The following is a 20,283-nucleotide window of genomic DNA, read 5'->3' as shown; positions in this document are numbered from 1 at the left end:
TTTGTTTACATGTTACCTCAAAGTTGGAGAGTTACAATCATTTTTTCACGTACGTACGATGTCAAACTTACGCAATGTTAGTAAAACGCACTTACAAAATGCGTACGTTATTCGTAACTTGTCAACTTACGCCAATACTTACGCAATACTTAAGTATTGTTAGTAAAACGGTACCCTGATTATAAATACTAAGTTTGACAAGGGGTTCAAGACTGTGTTATAGTTTTGACCATTACCATAGAAACTCCCGGTTCGAAAGAAACGCTGTTTTTTGTTAAAGCAGTAAACGGCTACATTATGCAACGTAGTGTAATACCTTGAACAATTTACTCAAGTTAAAAATGTCCACATTAATGTGTAATATTTTTCAATTAAGCGAGAAAATGTACTTGTTGATACTCTCCCAAGCACGTGTGAAAATATTTATCTCACTTTACTGAGAAAATAAACGTAATTACCCCTTAAGCAAACTAGTATCAGTTACATAATAAACAATGGCTCGTAACGATTATTGAGACAAGTAAATTCCAATTGTTTCATGTCCAATCATAAGTTGTAAGAATGCTTTAAGATAATGCAGACAACAACGTAATCATAGCTTTCACACTGTCTTGCATTGTTTACGTATTTAGACTACTACATGACATGCTAATCGTTGAATTCGATTGTCGATATTATATAGACTTAATGTTATTTCCTGTTTTCAAAGAAAGAACTTATATTTAAATTCATTGTAAAACATAGCTTTTGTAACGCAAATAATTGTATACTGCGAACAATTGTACAATCATGGGCTATTATTAGTGGATGCCGTCGGGTAAGTGACATCATGTGCATGGCAATTACGAACGTAAAATAACTATTGATAATGTGTCTCTAAATGTTCGGATACCAGTAATTTATTAAACGTCTAGAAAAAAGGCCTTCGCAAACAGCGTAGACCCAGATGAGACGCCGCACGATGCGGCGTCTCATCAGGGTCTGCGCTGTTTGCTTAAAGGAATTTATGTAAGAAATATTCTAAATATAGAAATAAATATACTAGACATTCCTTATTTTGGAAATACGTTGATCCAATTAAGAAGGATGGGAGAGTCCACTAGGCATAAATGGGTTAAACGAAAGGGACAGCTGCAACAAGATAGATCTTACACATTAATACGACAAAGCGTCGTCTAATACATGGCATTATCAATGAGCTTGTGCGTAAAGTGTCGTCCCAGATTAGCGCGATTTCCACCCGGACTGGATTTTCGTTTAAAAGAAATCTCCTTAAAACAAAAAAAAATCCAAAAAAGCGGAACGTGTCGTCCTTGCTTAGCTTGTGCGACCTACACAGGCTAATCTTGAACGGAAGTTCACGCGCATGCATGTAACCCCGTTTCCCAGGCTCATACGTTAAGTCTTTGTCTACCGGAAATATTTATATTCATGACAATATGGTATCAGTTCTTGTGATGGATTTTTTTTCACTAAAAACTATTCCGTTTGTCAAACTATATTGTATCAGATCAGCTCGTTTTTACGAAGGAGATTTACGAGTACATGTAAGAAACAGCACCATGATGCTAAACATGTATTGGCACTATATACAGATCACAGTAATATAAGACCAAACTATTTATTTATTGGTTAGTTGTATAAGAATGATATGATGTCAGTTTGTGTAGTGTTGATGAATTTTCGTCGAAATAGGACTCTTTCCATTGAATCCTGTTGCTCGAATCAATTTACGATTGGGTTGATGACAAGTTTACAACAGCTGTGGCACACATTATAGCGTGGTACAAATCAATCCTAATCGATAAAAAACTGTGTGCTACTCGAAACAAGTTCGAGCAAAAGAGATGTGAAGATCCTGACCGGGACTCAGATAACACTTGAAGCCATCCAAAACTTCGCGAAATTGAGCTAAATACATAGCAATATATAGGGTGGTGTTCTGACGTGAAACGTGTATTTAGCAATTCAATTTACTCGATCTGTGCAACCTAACGAGACATTTTCACGTATGCATGATGACAAATGGCAAAACATGATCTCGTATGCCAACCCAAGCTCACAATTTACCGGCGAATTTAAAACAAACGTGCATGTGAAAATTATGTATCTATGCAACCACCAATGCACTTGAGATCTTACATTGCTTGAAATAAGAACATACACCTTGCCTCTGCGGATTGAAACCGGGCGGTTTTGAAACTCAAGGGTAAAAGAAAGACGGTGCTTGCTTTTTTAAGAACCCAATAAGGTTTAAACAGAATACCATTTCTTATTTGAACGTCATTTCTATCTTTGTGTAAGATTTATCTCCTTTATAATGTGTCTCAAAGATCAAACCAAATATAACGAACATTCCGCATAGCGAGAGGCTAGCATGTATGCTGATAAGAGACCTACACATGTATTTGTAAATCTTTGTTTATTCAAGATCGCTTTATAAAACACCCGGAAGTATTATATATATATCAACAAACATTAAAAACATATCAACATGTACATAATACTACATATGCCAATAGTACTTCTATTTTTTTTAATGAACTTGAAATACTATTATTGTAAATGCACTTGTTAACAATTAAATAATTCAACAAAACTATCCATGTTAATGCTAAAAATGTCACTGTTTTCAGTACAGTTAAAGAACAGTAGAAACGCGATACAACCAATAGTAAATGGAGACACGGAATACTGTAAACGTATAGAAATTCGTCGGTATGCAATTTCGTGGTTTAATAAAAAACAACTAATTCGTTGACACGTAATTTCGTGGATTTCAAATAAAAAACAACTATTTCGTTGACACGTAATTTCGTGGATTTCAAATAAAAAACAACTTACCGCCATAATTATTAAGGTTTTAATAAAACAACCAGAGTAATAACGAAGCATAATCTGCTTATCTGTGTTGACAGCACGACTCGAGGTTAATGTGCACTGAAGCGTGAAAGTGTTTCCGATAATTGTCGATAAGAGCGATAAAGCGGCGCACTTGTGGGTCCCCACTCGCTAATTGCCATCAATGTTGTTTTAACAATATTTGTAAATCACAGCGCAATAGGTCCCCTAGTCGTAACAATTGAGTAATAAGGTCCCCAAAATACAGGTGTGAAAACTGTAATGTCTCTTTTAAGTTTAATTGGCATTAATTGACATATGTGATAAATCTTCAAAATGTTAATTTGACGATGTCCCGTAAAAGAGGATAGTCGTTGATGTACAGTTTATATACCGTGCTTGATTATAAAAGCATTATCAACCAAACACTTATCAATAAAACAACATATCGCATTAACTTGCGTTCAAACAATGTCTCTTTCACAATGGTTGAAAACGGGAAAAGTACCGACACGTTCTCCTACTATGGCAGGATTGCCCGACCCTGCAAAGGCTCTGTCTACGACTGAAGCTTTATTAACACAGGCCGCTAACGATGCAGTAGAAGAAATGGTCATTGGACGTTAACGGAAGCGTGGGGAGTACGCTTCTTACTGTGACGAAACCAGGGCAAAAATTGCGCGTTACGTTTATTAACCATGATGAATAAAACGTATATTTGCAATGATGAATAACAAGAAATATCTTTTAAAAAGATATACGGCGTTGATTGTGGTCGATGTTTATGAACGATCAAAAGTTATCTCTATGAGATAAAAAGTAGCGGATGCCTTTTTTCTTCGCAGTTGTTAGCTACATCATAAGCAAATCAATTACGGGGTGTTGCGCCAGATTTCGTGGCTTATTTTGCTTTATGTGATATTATTACTCAGATATCTATATTTACAGAATAGAAAAACACAAGAAACATGAAAATAAACGAGTGCATATAGGTCAGCCGGCAATACTCGAATCTTATTTAATTGCTTAATTATAGTATAGCGAATTATTGTGGTCATGCTTAAAAACTGGTCTAAATGGATAAATATTTCTAATTAATTTTATCAAAATTGGTCCTTATCATGCAAATTTTGAAACCATATTAAAAATCGATGATTGACATACCACAATAATATCGCCGAATATCTTTATTTAGTATCTTTCTGATCAAAACAGACTTCAAGTGCACAAAGTTTACGAGACGGCGTTTATATAAAGATTTCTGCAACTGACCGCAAACTGACCTTGATACCTTGCGGATTGGAATGCAATGCATTACAGTCACTACGTTATTGTCAGTGAGACACAATGATCGCAACCCCTTTTGCGAACTCCGGTGATGAACTGTATATAAACTCTGACTTTCACAAAATGACCGCGTATTGACCCGAAACATCGCGGGTTGAAATGCAATGCAAGTAAGTACTAAATATGACAACATAGCCTTTAGTTAAACGCTTTTGCGCTGGTAATTCTCTGAAAATAAAAGGTGAACGCACAAACTGTATTTATGTCGAAAATTGATTGTAAAACTGTTCTATCTATTGGGCCTTTTCATTAGAGATAAAATTGTTTCATGCAGTAAAACAGTGTTACAAAGACGCGGATATGTTTCCAATGTTCTGGTGTTATACTCAAATCAGCCAATGGAATAAATGAAGTGTATTCATTCGTACCTAGCCGCGGGAAATTTTATTTGAGTATTATTGGACACTAACAAAGGTCAAGTCAGGGTGAAAAGCTGGCTTATTCAGCTTACGCCGAAAAAAGAAAAACTCGCACGACTTTAGTGTTTTTTTAATGCACTGGATGGCGAACAAATTGATATTTTATATAAACACACTACTTGTTATTCATACTGATTAATCATTAACATCGTAGTTCTTATCATACTAAGTAATCATAAACATCTTAGTTCAAACATATTTAATTTACAACAAATTCGTGGAAAATAACAACACCATTTACAATTTTGAAATATTTTAATTAGTCGAGATAAAAGTGTAATGTGACCTACTGAAGTGAAGTTACTATTACAAAAAACAAATATCTCGGACAACCGACAACAAAAGAAAATGGCGGAAATGCCATTCAAAAAAGACCGATTTCGGATTAAAATGTATCAAAAATCGTTGGTACTTGAATTCGTGGTTCGGCGGAACCACGAAATCCACGAAAATTAGTACCACACGAACTTTAATGATTTTACAGTAGTTCGTAGTATCGCATACTTCGCAACTTTCAAATGTTAAAGCATTGTGTAGATTATGTCGTAATATTACCACCCAGCTGTAATGAAACATGTTGTGTATGTTTCTGTTTGATTTATAAATGCGACTTAATAAAACATGCATCACATTTGGTATTTTATTATCCCCACGCTTTTTGAAAAAAAGGTGGGGATATTGTGGTTATCTCCGCCGTCCGTCCGTCCGTCCGTCCGTCCGTCCGTCCGTCCGTCCGTCCGTCCGTCCGTCCGTCCGTCCGTCCGTCCGTCCGTCCGTCCGTCCGTCCGTCCGTCCGTCCGTCCGTCCGTCCGTCCGTCCGTCCGTCCGTCCGTCCGTCCGTCCGTCCGTCCGTCCGTCCGTCCGTCCGTCTGTCTGTCTGTCTGTCTGTCTGTCTGTCTGTCTGTCTGTCTGTCTGTCTGTCTGTCTGTCTGTCTGTCTGTCTGTCTGTCTGTCTGTCTGTCTGTCTGTCTGTCTGTCTGTCTGTCCGTCCTGGCCACTATCTCCTCCTACACTAAAAGCACTAGAACCTTTAAACTTACACACATGGTAGCTATGAGCATATGTGCGACCCTGCACTATTTGGAATTTTGATCTGACCCCTGGGTCAAAAGTTATAGCGGTTGGGGTGGGGCCGCGTCAGAAATTATCACTCATTTTTTTAGGTTATTTTACATTTACTTCTTTATTTCTACACCGATTCCCTTCAAATTGATACTGGACCTCTCTTATGACAATACGGTCAATCTCAACCATGCATGGCCCCATTCCCAACCCTGGGGCGCCCCGCCCACATAGGCCACACCCACCAAAAATTTCCATTTACTATAATTTTTTCATTTCTACACGGATTCACTTCAAATTGATACTGAACTTTTGTTATGACATTAGGGTCAATCTCAACTATGCATGGCCCCAATCCCAACCCTGGGGCGCCCGCCCACATAGGCCACACCCACCAAAAAATTCCATTTACTATAATTTTTTCATTTCTACACGGATTCACTTCAAATTGATACTGAACTTCTCTTATGACATTAGGGTCAATCTCAACTATGCATGGCCCCATAACCAACCCTGGGGCCCCGCCCACATAGACCACACCCACCCAAAATTGCATTTACTATAATTTCTTCATTTCTACACCGATTCACTTCAAATTGATATTGAACTTCTCTTATGACAATACAGTCAATCTCAACTATGCATGGCCCCATTACCAACCCTGGGGCGCCCCGCCCACATAGACCACACCCACCCAAAATTGCCTTTTACTATAATTTCTTCATTTCTACACCGATTCACTTCAAATTGATACTGGACCTCTCTTATGACAATACGGTCAATCTCAACCATGCATGGCCCCATTCCCAACCCTGGGGCGCCCCGCCCACATAGGCCACACCCACCAAAAATTTCCATTTACTATATTTTTTTCATTTCTACACGGATTCACTTCAAATTGATACTGAACTTTTGTTATGACATTATGGTCAATCTCAACTATGCATGGCCCCAATCCCAACCCTGGGGCGCCCGCCCACATAGGCCACACCCACCAAAAAATTCCATTTACTATAATTTTTTCATTTCTACACGGATTCACTTCAAATTGATACTGAACTTCTCTTATGACATTAGGGTCAATCTCAACTATGCATGGCCCCATAACCAACCCTGGGGCCCCGCCCACATAGACCACACCCACCCAAAATTGCCTTTACTATAATTTCTTCATTTCTACACCGATTCACTTCAAATTGATATTGAACTTCTCTTATGACAATACAGTCAATCTCAACTATGCATGGCCCCATTACCAACCCTGGGGCGCCCCGCCCACATAGACCACACCCACCCAAAATTGCCTTTTACTATAATTTCTTCATTTCTACACCGATTCACTTCAAATTGATACTGAACCTCTCTTATGACAATACGGTCAATCTCAACTATGCATGGCCCCATTACCAACCCTGGGGCCCCGCCCACATAGACCACACCCGCCCAAAATTGCCTTTTACTATAATTTCTTCATTTCTACACCGATTCACTTCAAATTGATACTGAACTTCTCTTATGACAATACGGTCAATCTCAACTATGCATGGCACAATTACCAACCCTGGGGCGCCCACATATGTCACACCCACCCAAAATTGCCTTTTACTATAACTTCTTCATTTCTACACCAATTCACTTCTAATTGATGATGAACTTCTCTTATGACAATACGGGCAATCTCAGCTATGCATGGCCCCATTGCCAACCCTGGGGCACACCTAGGTCAAACATTCGGCGTGGGGATACGCGTCGGCCTCTGCCGCGCCATTTCTAGTTTATACTTGTTTATTTGTTGTTTAATGCTCAATATTCGGTCAATATATGTTGCTACTTTGGTTAAACTATATTTGTTATGAACTTAATATAATATCAGAGAACAGTTGTTAGTGTCACAAGTTTGTTAGTTTAAACGTATTTATTTCTTTTGGCAAACACAGTGTACATCAAGTAATTTACAATACAATCAGTATAATAAAAGGATTGAAACGAAAGAAATAAATCTTATATAGTTTCTCTCCTTGCAGTAATAGTTACGCAATTAAAGTTTGTTACAAAAACATTTATTGTTTTGTATTAAAAGGTCTAATAGTGTCTCCACTTGTCTCCAAAATATTCAATATAAGCATTTTAAACGCAAATAACATGTTAAGATTTCATATCACTCATTTAAGTCTTTAAACTTTATGTCTTTGAATAATCCTTATTAAAATATTCTTGAAGTGAACTCATAGAAAACACGGTTGGTGTCGGTATTGAAGAGATATATCCGGTGAGGCTTAGAACTTGAAAGAAGGCAAACTTAAGTTTTGTGTTCGTGTCGAACAATATATACTTTCTCATTCTTGGCATTACCATGTGTTATATTATACAGAATCATCATAATTGCATTTTGTACGCACTTTCTCTAAATTAAAAGAGTTATGTGTAAACACAGGTTTTTAACAAAAATTGCATTTATGCTAACTGCTGAAAAAAAGTTCTCATTCTTCCAATTATTTCTTGTCATTGTTATAAAAAGATTGCTTAAACGCTAACAAAGTGTTTTTTTCCATCGGTCTTAATTTAGATTCGGATGCTGCAGTATCGAATTTTAGAAAAGGCTGCGACACTTCTACTGGTTGGCGAGGATTTTCCGGACAGTAGTATTTTCCTGACGTTTGACAAATATTCTTAATTCGCAATCTCTTTTTGTGTTCTTTTACTCAAACTTACTTTTAGTAAGCATTTAGATAGATTTATTGGTCTTAAAAAAGAAAATTCCTTCCACCAAAAAAAAGGAAAATAATTATCGCTGTAGAAAACCGGGCTTTATGAAGGTGCGGAAAGTGCATTCCGCACAGGTAATCAGAGTCGACACTTTCAGCTTTATGGAATTTATCACTTCATTGTATCGTTTTTTTTCTAAACAAATAAAATTATAGGCGGGAAGTGTCGTACCTGATAAACCAGTACGAACAAAGACAGGCAGTCCCAAATTGCAGTTTGACCGAAGCAGATGGCTGATGTCCATGTTCAATTAGGGGCTGATGGCTGGTCGAAAAAAAGCCTTAGAACCGAGGTGGGTTTTCCCATTTTTTATATTGAAACGAGCATTTTTATAGAATGTATTATGCAGTATAAGCTTCAAGATCAAAGATCACACCTTGGCAAGAAGTGTATAAATAAAAATTAGTTTCAATCCAAATTGGTTGTGTGTAACACATAGGAGTGAAATAATTCGATTAATATACATTTTGTATGTCGCGAGCGGTCCATATTTAGCACGTGCGATCCATTTAAGGAAATTGTGACCGGTCTGTCCACACTCGTTTGGTCGTATTTTACGGATCTAAACCATTCATTTAGACAAAGACGGGCAAATTTATGTAAGGAACAATATATCAGAAAATAATCGTACACGATGATACGTAAATACATTAAGATGAAAACGACCATATGGAATACTATATTTTATTTCTTTTCAATGCCTTCCTGTTAACATAAAGTATAGGAAACACTTTTATTTTTATTTACAATAGAGCTTAAATGCCACGACAATGTTTTGAATTCAAATAAATGTGCCTTAAACCATAATTGACGTGTCTTACGACAAGCACCGTCGGTTTTCCAAGGTGCCTGTACCACGTGACTTTTTCGGCTATGTGTGGTACAATCGGATGTCAACAAACCATCGCTTCAGGTAGCGTTGTTGATAATTTCTTCATTAATTCAAAACCATTTTCAAAAAAAACAAAGACGAGAGCCCGGTCATTGTCAAATACACAACTGTGTTAAGTTTGCGCAAAATTAATTTAGTATTTTTTCCAAAAAGTGCAACCGCGCGTTTGAAAAGACACGAATTGAAATTGAAAAGTGGAATTTTTTTTATTCAATCAACAAAAACGTTCATTGTAATATTGTCGAAGGTTTAAAAAATAGGGCGGACATTGTAATTCTTCATAGAGAAGCTACATACATTGTATGTTTGCACAAATACTTCTGATTCGGAGAGTGTGCTTAAAAATGCAATAATGCTATGTGTGGGACACGTTTTTGAAATGCTATGTGTGGTATGCAAGGATTTTCCCGTCAGTTCTGCATTAATCTGAACATAGTTTTGTAAGAATCTAAAACATATACTTCAGTCTGTACTGAAAATATATCAAATTAACCAAATGTTACATGATGAAATACTGAAGTAATTGTGTAATGTTTAAACATGGGGTGATTTGTTCCACAACCTGTCAGCGTGTTGGCAGGATTGATGCGCGAAAATAAGATAACATGCCAGAACGACAACTGAACACCGTTTTCGCGTGTTTATGTATTGGCGACTACTCAAACCTGCCAACAAGCCAGAGTGACAATTCAGAGGCGTTAACATGCCAGAAATGAGAACAAGACGATAATCTTTTAGTCGTCGTCGTTTAATACGCTTTATGTTGTAATTGACTTTATGAAATTGTGGTTTTATTGAAAGACTTCATATGATCCGCCCTTTAAGGAAAACTGAGGTAAAATGCACTTGCGTTAAGAATTACCCCGGAATAGCCTGTGCAGACTGCACAGGCTAATCAGGTTGACACTTTCCTCCTATATTGGATTCTCATTAAAATGTAAAATTCTATAAAAACGGAAAGTATTATCCTCGATACGTCCGCACGGCTAAACTTGGACCACACTGTACACACATGCATTAAGCCCCTTTTTTAAGAAGCTCGACCGATATGTTTTATAAGCTTAATGAAATCCAACAGCTTGTCAATTAATGCCGATAGACCGCATAGTCTACAAATGCGACAACGATGATGCTTTTTTTTCTCGATGCTATTTAAATCTCCCACGCTGCTGCTTTGGCATCATTTCATAGATTTCATTTTTTTGCGAACCACATACATATCAGAAGCAACTATTATCCCATTTCTTGAAGGGGCCTTTTCACGTTTTGGTAAATTGACAAAATTAAAAAAGTTGTTTCAGGTTCACAAATTTTCGTTTTAGTTATGATATTTGTGAGGAAACAGTAATACTGAACATTTAACGCGCTCTAAAATATCCATTATATGCATCTTTTGACGATTTAAAAATCTGAAAATTATAAAGCGTTGCAACGCAAAACGACTGAATAACTTGGAGAGTTCTGTTGTTGACGTAATATTTTGTGATACTGTGGACTCCAGGGGTCAGTGGTTCGAGCCTAGTTGAGGGTTACTTTTTTCTTTTCTTTTAAAATTGTATTGTTGTTTTTTTACTGGAGCTTTTTAGATCCAATGTTTACATTTATCAAAATTAAGTCTTTAATGCCAAACTTCAATACATGCCAAAATCTGAGAAAAGGCCCCTTTAAAAGAAGTCGACCGAAGAACCTCATAAGAGTACCGTAGATAACATTGATATGTACGTTTCTGGTACCGGTATACCATATTTAGCCTATTAATCCTCTTTTTTCGATTGACGCCATTACTACAGCCAATCAATATCAGAAGGGGTAATCACGTGATAGTCAAGATGGCGACGTTCATGCCAAGACAGTTATTTTTCGCCGTTTTATACCCTTTATTACTTTTTTGTTTATTTTTTTAAATGACGCTCACTTTCCAGCCATATCAGTAAAACGGTGATTAGCGTTGATTTCGTATTTAAATTCGCTGTATATCTCGACTTTACTCCCCGCAAATTTTCTTAGTGGAGCCCTTATTAGGTCATCCCGCTAAGAAATTTCGCAGCGAGTAAAGTCGAGATGTAAAGCGAATATTACTATGAAATAAAAGCCAGTAACTTTCTTCCTAATATGGCTGGAAAGTGAGCGGAATTTAAAAAAATAAATACAAGTAATAAAGGGTATAAAACGACGAAAAATACCTGCCTCGGTTTGGACGTCGCCATCTTGTTTGTCACGTGATTACCCCCTCTGATATTAATCTAAAGTAAAGAACATAAGCAAGTAAAGAAGGGCGCTATGTATTTGAGGTCTAAAATGTTGCATACCGGGTACGGTAAGACGTAAAACACATTGGACAAATATTATTCTCCTTCGCACCTTATACGCATCAAATCGCAAACATAAAACCAGCTTATACTGGTTTTACAAATCGCTGACCGATACACTCGGATACACTCTCACCTTTCGGCCTTTGTTCCTTGGTCGCTTAGCATAAACAACAATAGATTGCTGGACAATGTTACGTTGACATCTATTATTCATAATTTTTCGTTTTCATATGTCGGTTTTATAAACCGATTGTGACAGTTGTGAAAAAGGATTCACACGTATATAAATTAACCGATTGTGATAGATTTACCACAAACGTTGTTTATTTAAGTACTTTGATATATATATATATGTGCATTAAGCGCACTCAAAGTACTTTAGTTTAAGAGGTCGGATCAGGAAAACAGAGTACCAGTAGGTAAGTACTGATTTATCATTTATATTCATGTTTGTTATTTAACAAATGGTCAACATGAACGATAACAGAAATGATATTTTATAGATGTCGGTAAATGTAAATCATAGACTGGAAATAACGCTATCAAAACAAAAACACTTATTAAGCAATACAGACAATAAAATGCTTAGGTAGCGAATACCGATGAAGACCGAACAATATCCGATAAACTCTTCACAATTATATCGGATCGAGCCATTGTAAGGGAGGCTCGGGTAGCGAGAAACGAACATGTTCGGACTAACCTTTAAGGCCTACATGTACACATGAAGAAGCTGTTATTATCAAACCGGCCGCAGGCCATATCCTATTCGCATAAAAGCGACAAACCTTTCAGTAACAACAAGTCATACATGTGTACATTTCCTGCTCGGATGAACATACTTTTTGCCGGATAAATTTTTTAATTTAGAACAGGTATATATATTTCATTTCTTAAACCTACTTTTGCAATTTACGATAAGCAGAAAATTTAAATGATGGAATGAAAGGAAAACACAACGTACATACAAACAGAATACACGTTTTACTTATATATATATGGACATATATGCGATTTTTAAAGCTTTTGCTACATATAGGATCGGGCACGAGTTGTCATATCATACCATATTTTATTAAACGAGTACAGGAATTTTGTTAGTAAGCGAGCCTTTGGCGCGCTTACTAACGAATTTCCTGGACGAGTTTAATAAAATATGGTATGATATGACAACGAGTGTCGGATCTTTTTTATCACATGCTTTTAAATGAGCAAATTAAAAAATTAAATAAATATTAACGCAAACATAATGATAAATCCCGAATATTGTTTACATTTCGTGACGTCATTTGACGTTGCAACGTCATTTCAGCAAAATAACAAAATTCGATTGGTCAATAAACGGAAACTAAGCCAATTAAAACGCTTAAAAATGTTGTATTACGCACGTGTAATATAAATAGAATAATAGGTTAGTGTTGATTATAGATCAGGTTTATCATGCGAGGCTTAGAAAACAAAAAGCACGATATATATGTGCCGAGCATGATAAACCTGATCATAATCAACACTTATCTATTATTCTATTTATCCCCCTTTTTATTTTGTAAACCTTTTTGTTTAAACAAAATTAGTTTGACTGGATAATTTCGCTGGATTTATGACGTCATTTCGTCGAAATATTGACGTCATTTCCTGCCGTTGATTATAGATGATATTTAATCAACCGAATTCGCTGTAAAATGGGATAAAAAAAAATATGTAATGGTTGTATTACATGGGAAACAGGGTATAGCATGTGATAAAACATAAAATCACACAATGTAAGAATGAATCGTTGATTTGTATATCATTTAATTCATCGCATAATATCTCCTCACTGATAAGTTTGTTTACTACTTAATTCGTAATCAGAAGGCTAATTAGTTGTTAATGAACTTACAAGTAATTTCGCTTTACTTAACAGTGAACAGTAATGTGTTTCCAACTTTAAATACAAGTATTAAATAAAATAAGTTGTTACTTTATATTAATTCGCGTTTAATTTCCTACTTCAATTGTGTATTAAGCAACATAGAATAAAACGACGAAGTGAATAATTACGTAAAACGTGAAAACTTTGAAAACTGTTGGATTGCTGTAAAATGGCATGACTATGATATATGCACATAGACAACTGTGCAATTTATTGAATTAATATATATAATGTACGTTAACCAACTTAATTAAGTTGCTATGAAAAATATTGCCAATTTCAACGAATCGTAACCATTTATATAAAGTGTACTGTACCTTGCAGGTATCGAAACCAACTTTTTTTACGGAATGTTTCGCTAACTAGGCGTCATATTTATCTTTAAATTATTTTTAACAGAACACATTTATACAATATTATAAAGTTGCTGACATGACTGAATGCACTATGTCATACTTTTACACTAAATCTCGGTGTTCTATAAAACTAAATACACTGATCAACTGAGGAAAAGTGTTTTTTAAGCTAGTTGCCCGGACGAACCACAACATTTTAAAATTAAATTTGCCAGACCTAAATTTCCTCGCTCTGGGCGAACGAGGAAACGCTAATTTCTATCCCTGTCTCGCAAAACATTTATTTATAAACTTTCATCTAAATGACCAGTTTCGGTACGTTAAACATTATATAGGCAATAAATAGAACATTGACCACTACAAATGTTCTGACATCGATTGCGCATGCAAAATAATGACTCTACGTCACCGCCCGGTTTAACACAGCGAGGTGAACAGTGCGGTAGTGCTTTATTGTACTTAGATCTTGGCATTTGTTGAAATAACAAAGTGATAAATTATTATTTTAAATATTTAAACAACATTCGTAGGAAACAAAATTCACTTTGAATTGTGAAGCGTACACATGTTTTTAACTTAATATGTTACCACGAGAATAATATAATTTATGTCGTCGCGACAGTGATGTGAAAATTATTTATTATTCATGCGTTAATACACATACTGTATGGCACAGTTTAAGATATTAGAAAAACAAAACACACTTCGTGCCCAATGGATAACAATGGTAGCCAGGGAGCCCCAAACTGTACAATTTGGGACAGTCCGACTGGTCAGTATTTGTTTCAAAGTGCCCTATGTGGGGTCTTCTATTTATTAAAATGACGCCATTTTTATATTTGCAGAAAGGCGGACGTTCGACGTATACGTTGATTCTACATTTGTCTCGGTCTGTGTAAGAAACTCTTCAGTGGCACGCGTAAGTCCTCGATTGTAAAACAGCGAAAATAGCTCTGTGCAGAATGAAGACAAGTTTGGATGATGTTCGTACCTTACTCTTTTGGAAGGCGGTTTTCGCAGAATTTTTAGGAACTTTCATTCTCGTGGTTGTCGGTATTGGGTCAACAGTGCAAGGCTGGACAGCTGACCCATTGGACATTGTTCAGATCGCCCTGTCATTCGGGCTTGGCGTCGCCACCAGTGTGTGGATCATTGGCCACATCAGCGGCGGCCACATTAACCCGGCCGTCACATGTGCCATGCTCATCACAAGGCGCGTCAGCCTCATCCGCGCCATCCTCTTCATCGTCGCTCAATCCATTGGCTCCATCGCCGGCGCCGGAATCCTGAAGGCGTTGACGCCCGACTTCCAGATTGGCGGATTGGGAACGACCACCCTCAACACCGGTGTCACTATTGCTCAAGGTTTCGGGATCGAGCTTGTGATCACAATGGTGCTTATACTGACGGTGTTCGCCGCCTGTGACAGCAAGAGGACGGACCTCGGCGGCAGTTTCCCACTTACCATTGGCTTTGCTGTTACTATCGGCCATCTTTGGGCGGTGAGCGAAATTTTACAAATAGTAATTAGCAGTTCATTTAAAAAAACTTCAAGGGAGACATTTTCTAATTTTCCGATTTTGGAAAAAAATAAGTTGTCATCTCTTCATATTTTGTTCGACCGATCAGCGTTGTTCTATCTTTATCAAACCGTGTGCTCCAAGTTTGTGCAATATTGTTAAGTGTGTTTTGTAAGACTAGATTCAGATTTTTTAAGTTGCAATTTTACTGCGAATAACACACCATAGTACTGTCAACTGTCAATATGACATGGCTTTACTGTTCAATGAAATAAGCGGCCACCGCAAATTATTATAAATACTGAGTTAAAACTTCTAAGAAATTCAGACCAAGCAATTGGGACATAATTAAACTCACAATGTTTCAGATGAATTTGTAATATCGCAGCGTAGTAGTTGTTTCAAAGTTCTGTATACATGAAAATACTTGGTAATGAAATTTTACCACCATAACTTATATTACATATTAACATATTAAACAAACGGTAGGAATTTTCGCAATTATTTTTAGCCGTTATTTTTTTTATAAATTTTATCTTATTCAAAGTTATTGTGTTTTTTTACCCCAGGTATGTAGCTTTTGTTATATTGTCCGGTAATGTCCAGTTTCACCCGGTCAGTTTTGTTTAAACGAGAGCTCTATAATTACTGGTATTATGCTTCTGAAGCACGAACCGAGATATTCGCGTTTTGTAACAATATACAGGGATAGAAATTAGTAGTTGCCAGTTCGCACATGGCGTGTAGAGTAAGGTCCGGACAAGGCAATGTCAAATTTGGTAGTCCGTCCGGGTAACTAGCTTTTTAAAATGCTTGAAACAATTTTGCAGCAGTTTATCAATTTATTGTTAAAAAGCACGAAACTTCAGGCTAATAAAAGGGGAATAATTCATTGAGTCATGATAGTAATTTTATAATTTTGTCTGATTTTATTAGCGAGACTGTTTTCAAAGAAAACCCGAGCTATTGTCATAGCCAGCTCGTCCGCCGTCCTCCGTCCACCGTAGGCGTCGTGCTAAAACCTTAACATTGACTCTAAAATCAAAGTGCGTCCACCTACAACTTTGAAACTTCATATGTAGATGCACCTTGATGAGTTCTACTCGCCACACCCATTGTTGGGTCACTATGTCAAAGGTCAAGGTTACTGTGACCTCTAATATGAAACTTTAACATAGGCTCTAAAATCAAAGTGCTTCCACCTACAACTTTTAAACTACATATGTATATGCGCCTTGATGAGTTCTACACTCCACACCCATTTTTGGGTCAAAGGTCAATGTCACTGTGACCTCTAATACCAAACTTTAACAAAAACCTTAACATTGCCTCTAAAATCAAAGTGCTTCCACCTACAACTTTGAAACTTCATATGTAGATGCACCTTGATGAGTTCTACACGCCACACCCATTTAGGGTCACTAGGTCAACGGTCAAGGTCCTCTAAAAAGAAATTCTAACAAGCTTTCGCAGCCGAGCATGGCACCCGTTATGGGGTGCTTTTGTTTTGTGAACATATTTGCTAGGTAATTACTGCGTGTACGTTTATCTGAAATATTAATTGATATAGCATAACCGGGCAAATACACGAACATTAACACATGAAACTGTAAAGTAAGTCAGTTAACTCATATACTTATTTTAATGTTCCATTTAATTTCATACGAACAATATGATTGATATAAACAGGGAGGTAAGTCAATTTTAAAGTCTTATGTATGCAAGCAACACTTGTGTTATCTTAATTACTAAGATGAAACAGTATTGCACTTTGTCAATTAATTTCAATAGATGCATGTTATAATAAGCGTTTTAACCAGTGTACGTTAAAATGCTTTTTTACATTAATGGTTATTGGCAAACTGCGTCAAATAGTGACCAAAGAAAACGTCACAATTAGTTTTGGACAAAGATTTATTGATATATGATTATTAAGAATTATCCATTTGTTTCAAAACTTTATTCAATTTGGTTCCTTGTTGAAGGTGGAGTATACTGGGTCCAGCATGAACCCCGCCAGAAGCCTGGGACCAGCAGTCATCATGGATATCTGGACTGACCACTGGGTAAAGAGCGAGGTTTAGGTTTATAATCATTGCAACAATAAAACTCAAGTATCTGAGTTGGCTTTACAAAGTTTAAAGACATTAATGTGGCGTTTTCATGATGTTCACATGTTAAAAAATGATCAAATATTCTGCCATTTAACTATTCTGAAGCACTCAAGTTTTATGCCACATTTTTCTTTCTATACATGACCATTTCAACTATACGAAATTGAGAATCATGTCCACACTATTCTGTCTATTCAAGTATATAAATATGTTGTTGTTTTTCTTTTATATAGAACTACGTTTTATAGCGACACGACAATATTCATTTGCAACATCGACAATACAAATAACAATGGTAACATCTTATTTCAGATCTACTGGGTTGGACCAATCACCGGAGGGTTGCTGGGAGGGCTACTATACGACAACCTCCTGGCCTCAAACGCGTCCCTTAGGAAGGCACGTGACCTCCTTATGGCGTCGCATTTCGATGACGGGAAATACCCGGAGCAGAAACCCAACATCCGGGTTATTGACACCGAACAGGGAGAAAAAGGCGATGGTGAAGTATTGATAAGTAACTCCTTTTGACGGCATCTTTTGACGTCGTAGACCGTTTTAAAGAGTTTTATCAAGTTGCCGTTTTATTTTAGAGTTTGTTATGCTCGCAAAGTGTATAATGCATAAAATGCCAATTTTTTGTTTGAAATTAAAATAGTTGACTGTTTCTGCGTCTGATATAGTATCTGGTCAACATTTGGTAGCTGTCAATTTCGTTTAATTGAATTGTTCTGTTGTTTTTTTCTGTGCGCCGTGTTTGTCTTTGTTTATATTTGGTTTACATTCGGACGTGCTTGCAGTACTGTTATTAACACGACAGAGTTATATATTTTTTATCATGATAATGATGATTTTGTTTCCATGATATTCAGAAACACTTGTTGATTTTTTTGAAAAGTTTCCTGATGTTTTTATATTTATAGTGTGTGGATGTTTTTGTAATCGTGAAGCTTTAGTGTATTTTAGTCATATGTTGATACTAGAGGGCATGTATTGTGTTTACGACATTGCCATGACATTGATGTATTATGTGAACCATAAACGTTTTTAAGCCGCAGCTATAAAAACATAATTGTAAATAGTTTGCACATATGTTCATACATATATATATATATATATATATATATATATATATATATATATATATATATATATATATATATATATATATATATATATATATATATATATATATATACATGTATATATAAACTGAGTTATACTATTCTTTAAAATTCTATATTTTGAATTAACTTATAAAAGGTAAAAGACAAAAATTGGATTTAGGCATATAACCATAGACAATCATATATGAAAGTGTAAATTTTCTTAATTTAACAACATTTATTTTATTGTTTGACATGTATATATTTAATGATATAACAAGTTGTCATCTTTCTGCGTTAAAGGTTTAAGGTAAAATAACATTCACCTTTACCGTCTTTTAGTAACCTTACTGGACTTAATTTGCTCATTTTTCTGCTGACTGTTTGATCTCAAAGAAATAATATTTTTGGGAAAAATCAACGTGGATATTGGAAACATATTTTGTGTTATTGTTTGTTATATTGCGGGAATTTCGTACATAGCCGGAGTGGCTGATGGGTATTATCTGTTTATATTTTACCCAGATTTAGCTTTCATCAAGACTGTTGGTTTTGTAATATACAAATGCATTTATATTTTATTAAATTTTATTATAAAATGAGAAATGTCTTTGTTACATATGTATTCAGAACACACTCTTCAATACATGCTATCGGACCGTGTCGGATTGTCCATTTATGCCTAGTGGACTCTCACATCCTTCTAAATTGGATCATTTTTTTTCTCCAAAATTTGGGATGTCGAGTATAATTATTTCTATATTTAGAATATTTCTTACAGAAATTCCTCTAAGCAAACAGCGCAGATCGTGATGAGACGCCGCATCATGAAGATGAAAAAGAGAGATAATCCCAGCTGGTAATCCAACCAGCTGGGAGTGAAACCCCTTGTTAAAAATGCAGCGTCGAAAGATACCAAAGAGGGGGCCTAAGCTACTGTAGCTGGTAGTCTGTTCCACACTGGGATGGTTCTGGGGAAGAAACTGAACTGACATCCGATGATGATGAGTAGTGTTTGTATGCTAAGCTATACATGTTCCGACGTGTCTTCATCTGGGTCTATGCTGTTTGCCAAGGCCTTTTTTCTAGACGCTAGGCATAGATGGGTTAATTGTCCACTTTTTATAGCATGAATGTGTGGTTGGAAAGTTGCATCTTGCATCTGCAAAAATATGAACAAATTTTAACGAAACGTCAACGGCGCTATGTATGTTTGTGTTTCGAAGTTTATGAGGTCTTACCGCGTCTGAGGCTGCATTTTATGAGGAATTGGAGAGCGTCCCAGCACTCCTTCGTAATTTACTTTTTGTCTTACGAAATTTGGGATACATTTCTAGTTTTAGCTGCAATTTCAAGCTATGTGTGTGTTACTAAAACAATTTGTTTTTAATTTTGGAATGGTCATGTGTTGTGGAGGGAAGCCGGAGTACCCGGAGGAAACTCCACCGGCCAAAAAGTCAAATGCGCCGGGAGCGGGGATTTAACCCGGGTCGCCGATTGAGTAGCGCGCGTAGACACCACTGCTCTAGCCGGTCAGTCATCAACTGCATTGGCAGTAAAGAAATCTTATTACGGCACGTGGTGCTTTATTAATGACAAGGGAACAATAAAAATCTGACCACCTGTTAATCAA

At 36.4% G+C, this 20,283-nt stretch overlaps 1 protein-coding gene across 1 annotated transcript; it reads left to right on the top strand.

The window, feature by feature from the left end:
- Positions 1–11,814: 11,814 nt before the first annotated feature.
- LOC127845735 (aquaporin-4-like) lies at positions 11,815–18,596 on the top strand. The gene is made up of 4 exons (XM_052376842.1): positions 11,815–12,058; positions 14,756–15,412; positions 17,416–17,496; positions 17,857–18,596. The coding sequence occupies exons 2-4, from the start codon at positions 14,873–14,875 to the stop codon at positions 18,073–18,075; spliced, it is 840 nt and encodes a 279-aa protein (XP_052232802.1). The 5' UTR covers positions 11,815–12,058; positions 14,756–14,872; the 3' UTR covers positions 18,076–18,596.
- Positions 18,597–20,283: the final 1,687 nt, after the last annotated feature.

Source organism: Dreissena polymorpha, chromosome 9, assembly GCF_020536995.1.
Source record: "Dreissena polymorpha isolate Duluth1 chromosome 9, UMN_Dpol_1.0, whole genome shotgun sequence".
Classification (NCBI taxonomy): domain Eukaryota; kingdom Metazoa; phylum Mollusca; class Bivalvia; order Myida; family Dreissenidae; genus Dreissena; species Dreissena polymorpha.
The sequence above is the reverse complement of the archived record's forward strand: the minus strand, read 5'-3'. Positions and strand labels throughout refer to the sequence as shown.

What these genes read in the sequence shown, in the direction of transcription:
- LOC127845735 (XM_052376842.1), top strand. Translation starts at nt 14,873, where the DNA reads ATGAAGACAAGTTTGGATGATGTTCGTACCTTACTCTTTTGGAAGGCG. An exon ending in CTATCGGCCATCTTTGGGCG is followed by an intron (nt 15,413 to 17,415) that starts GTGAGCGAAATT and finishes TCCTTGTTGAAG; the next exon opens with GTGGAGTATACTGGGTCCAG. An exon ending in ATATCTGGACTGACCACTGG is followed by an intron (nt 17,497 to 17,856) that starts GTAAAGAGCGAG and finishes ATCTTATTTCAG; the next exon opens with ATCTACTGGGTTGGACCAAT.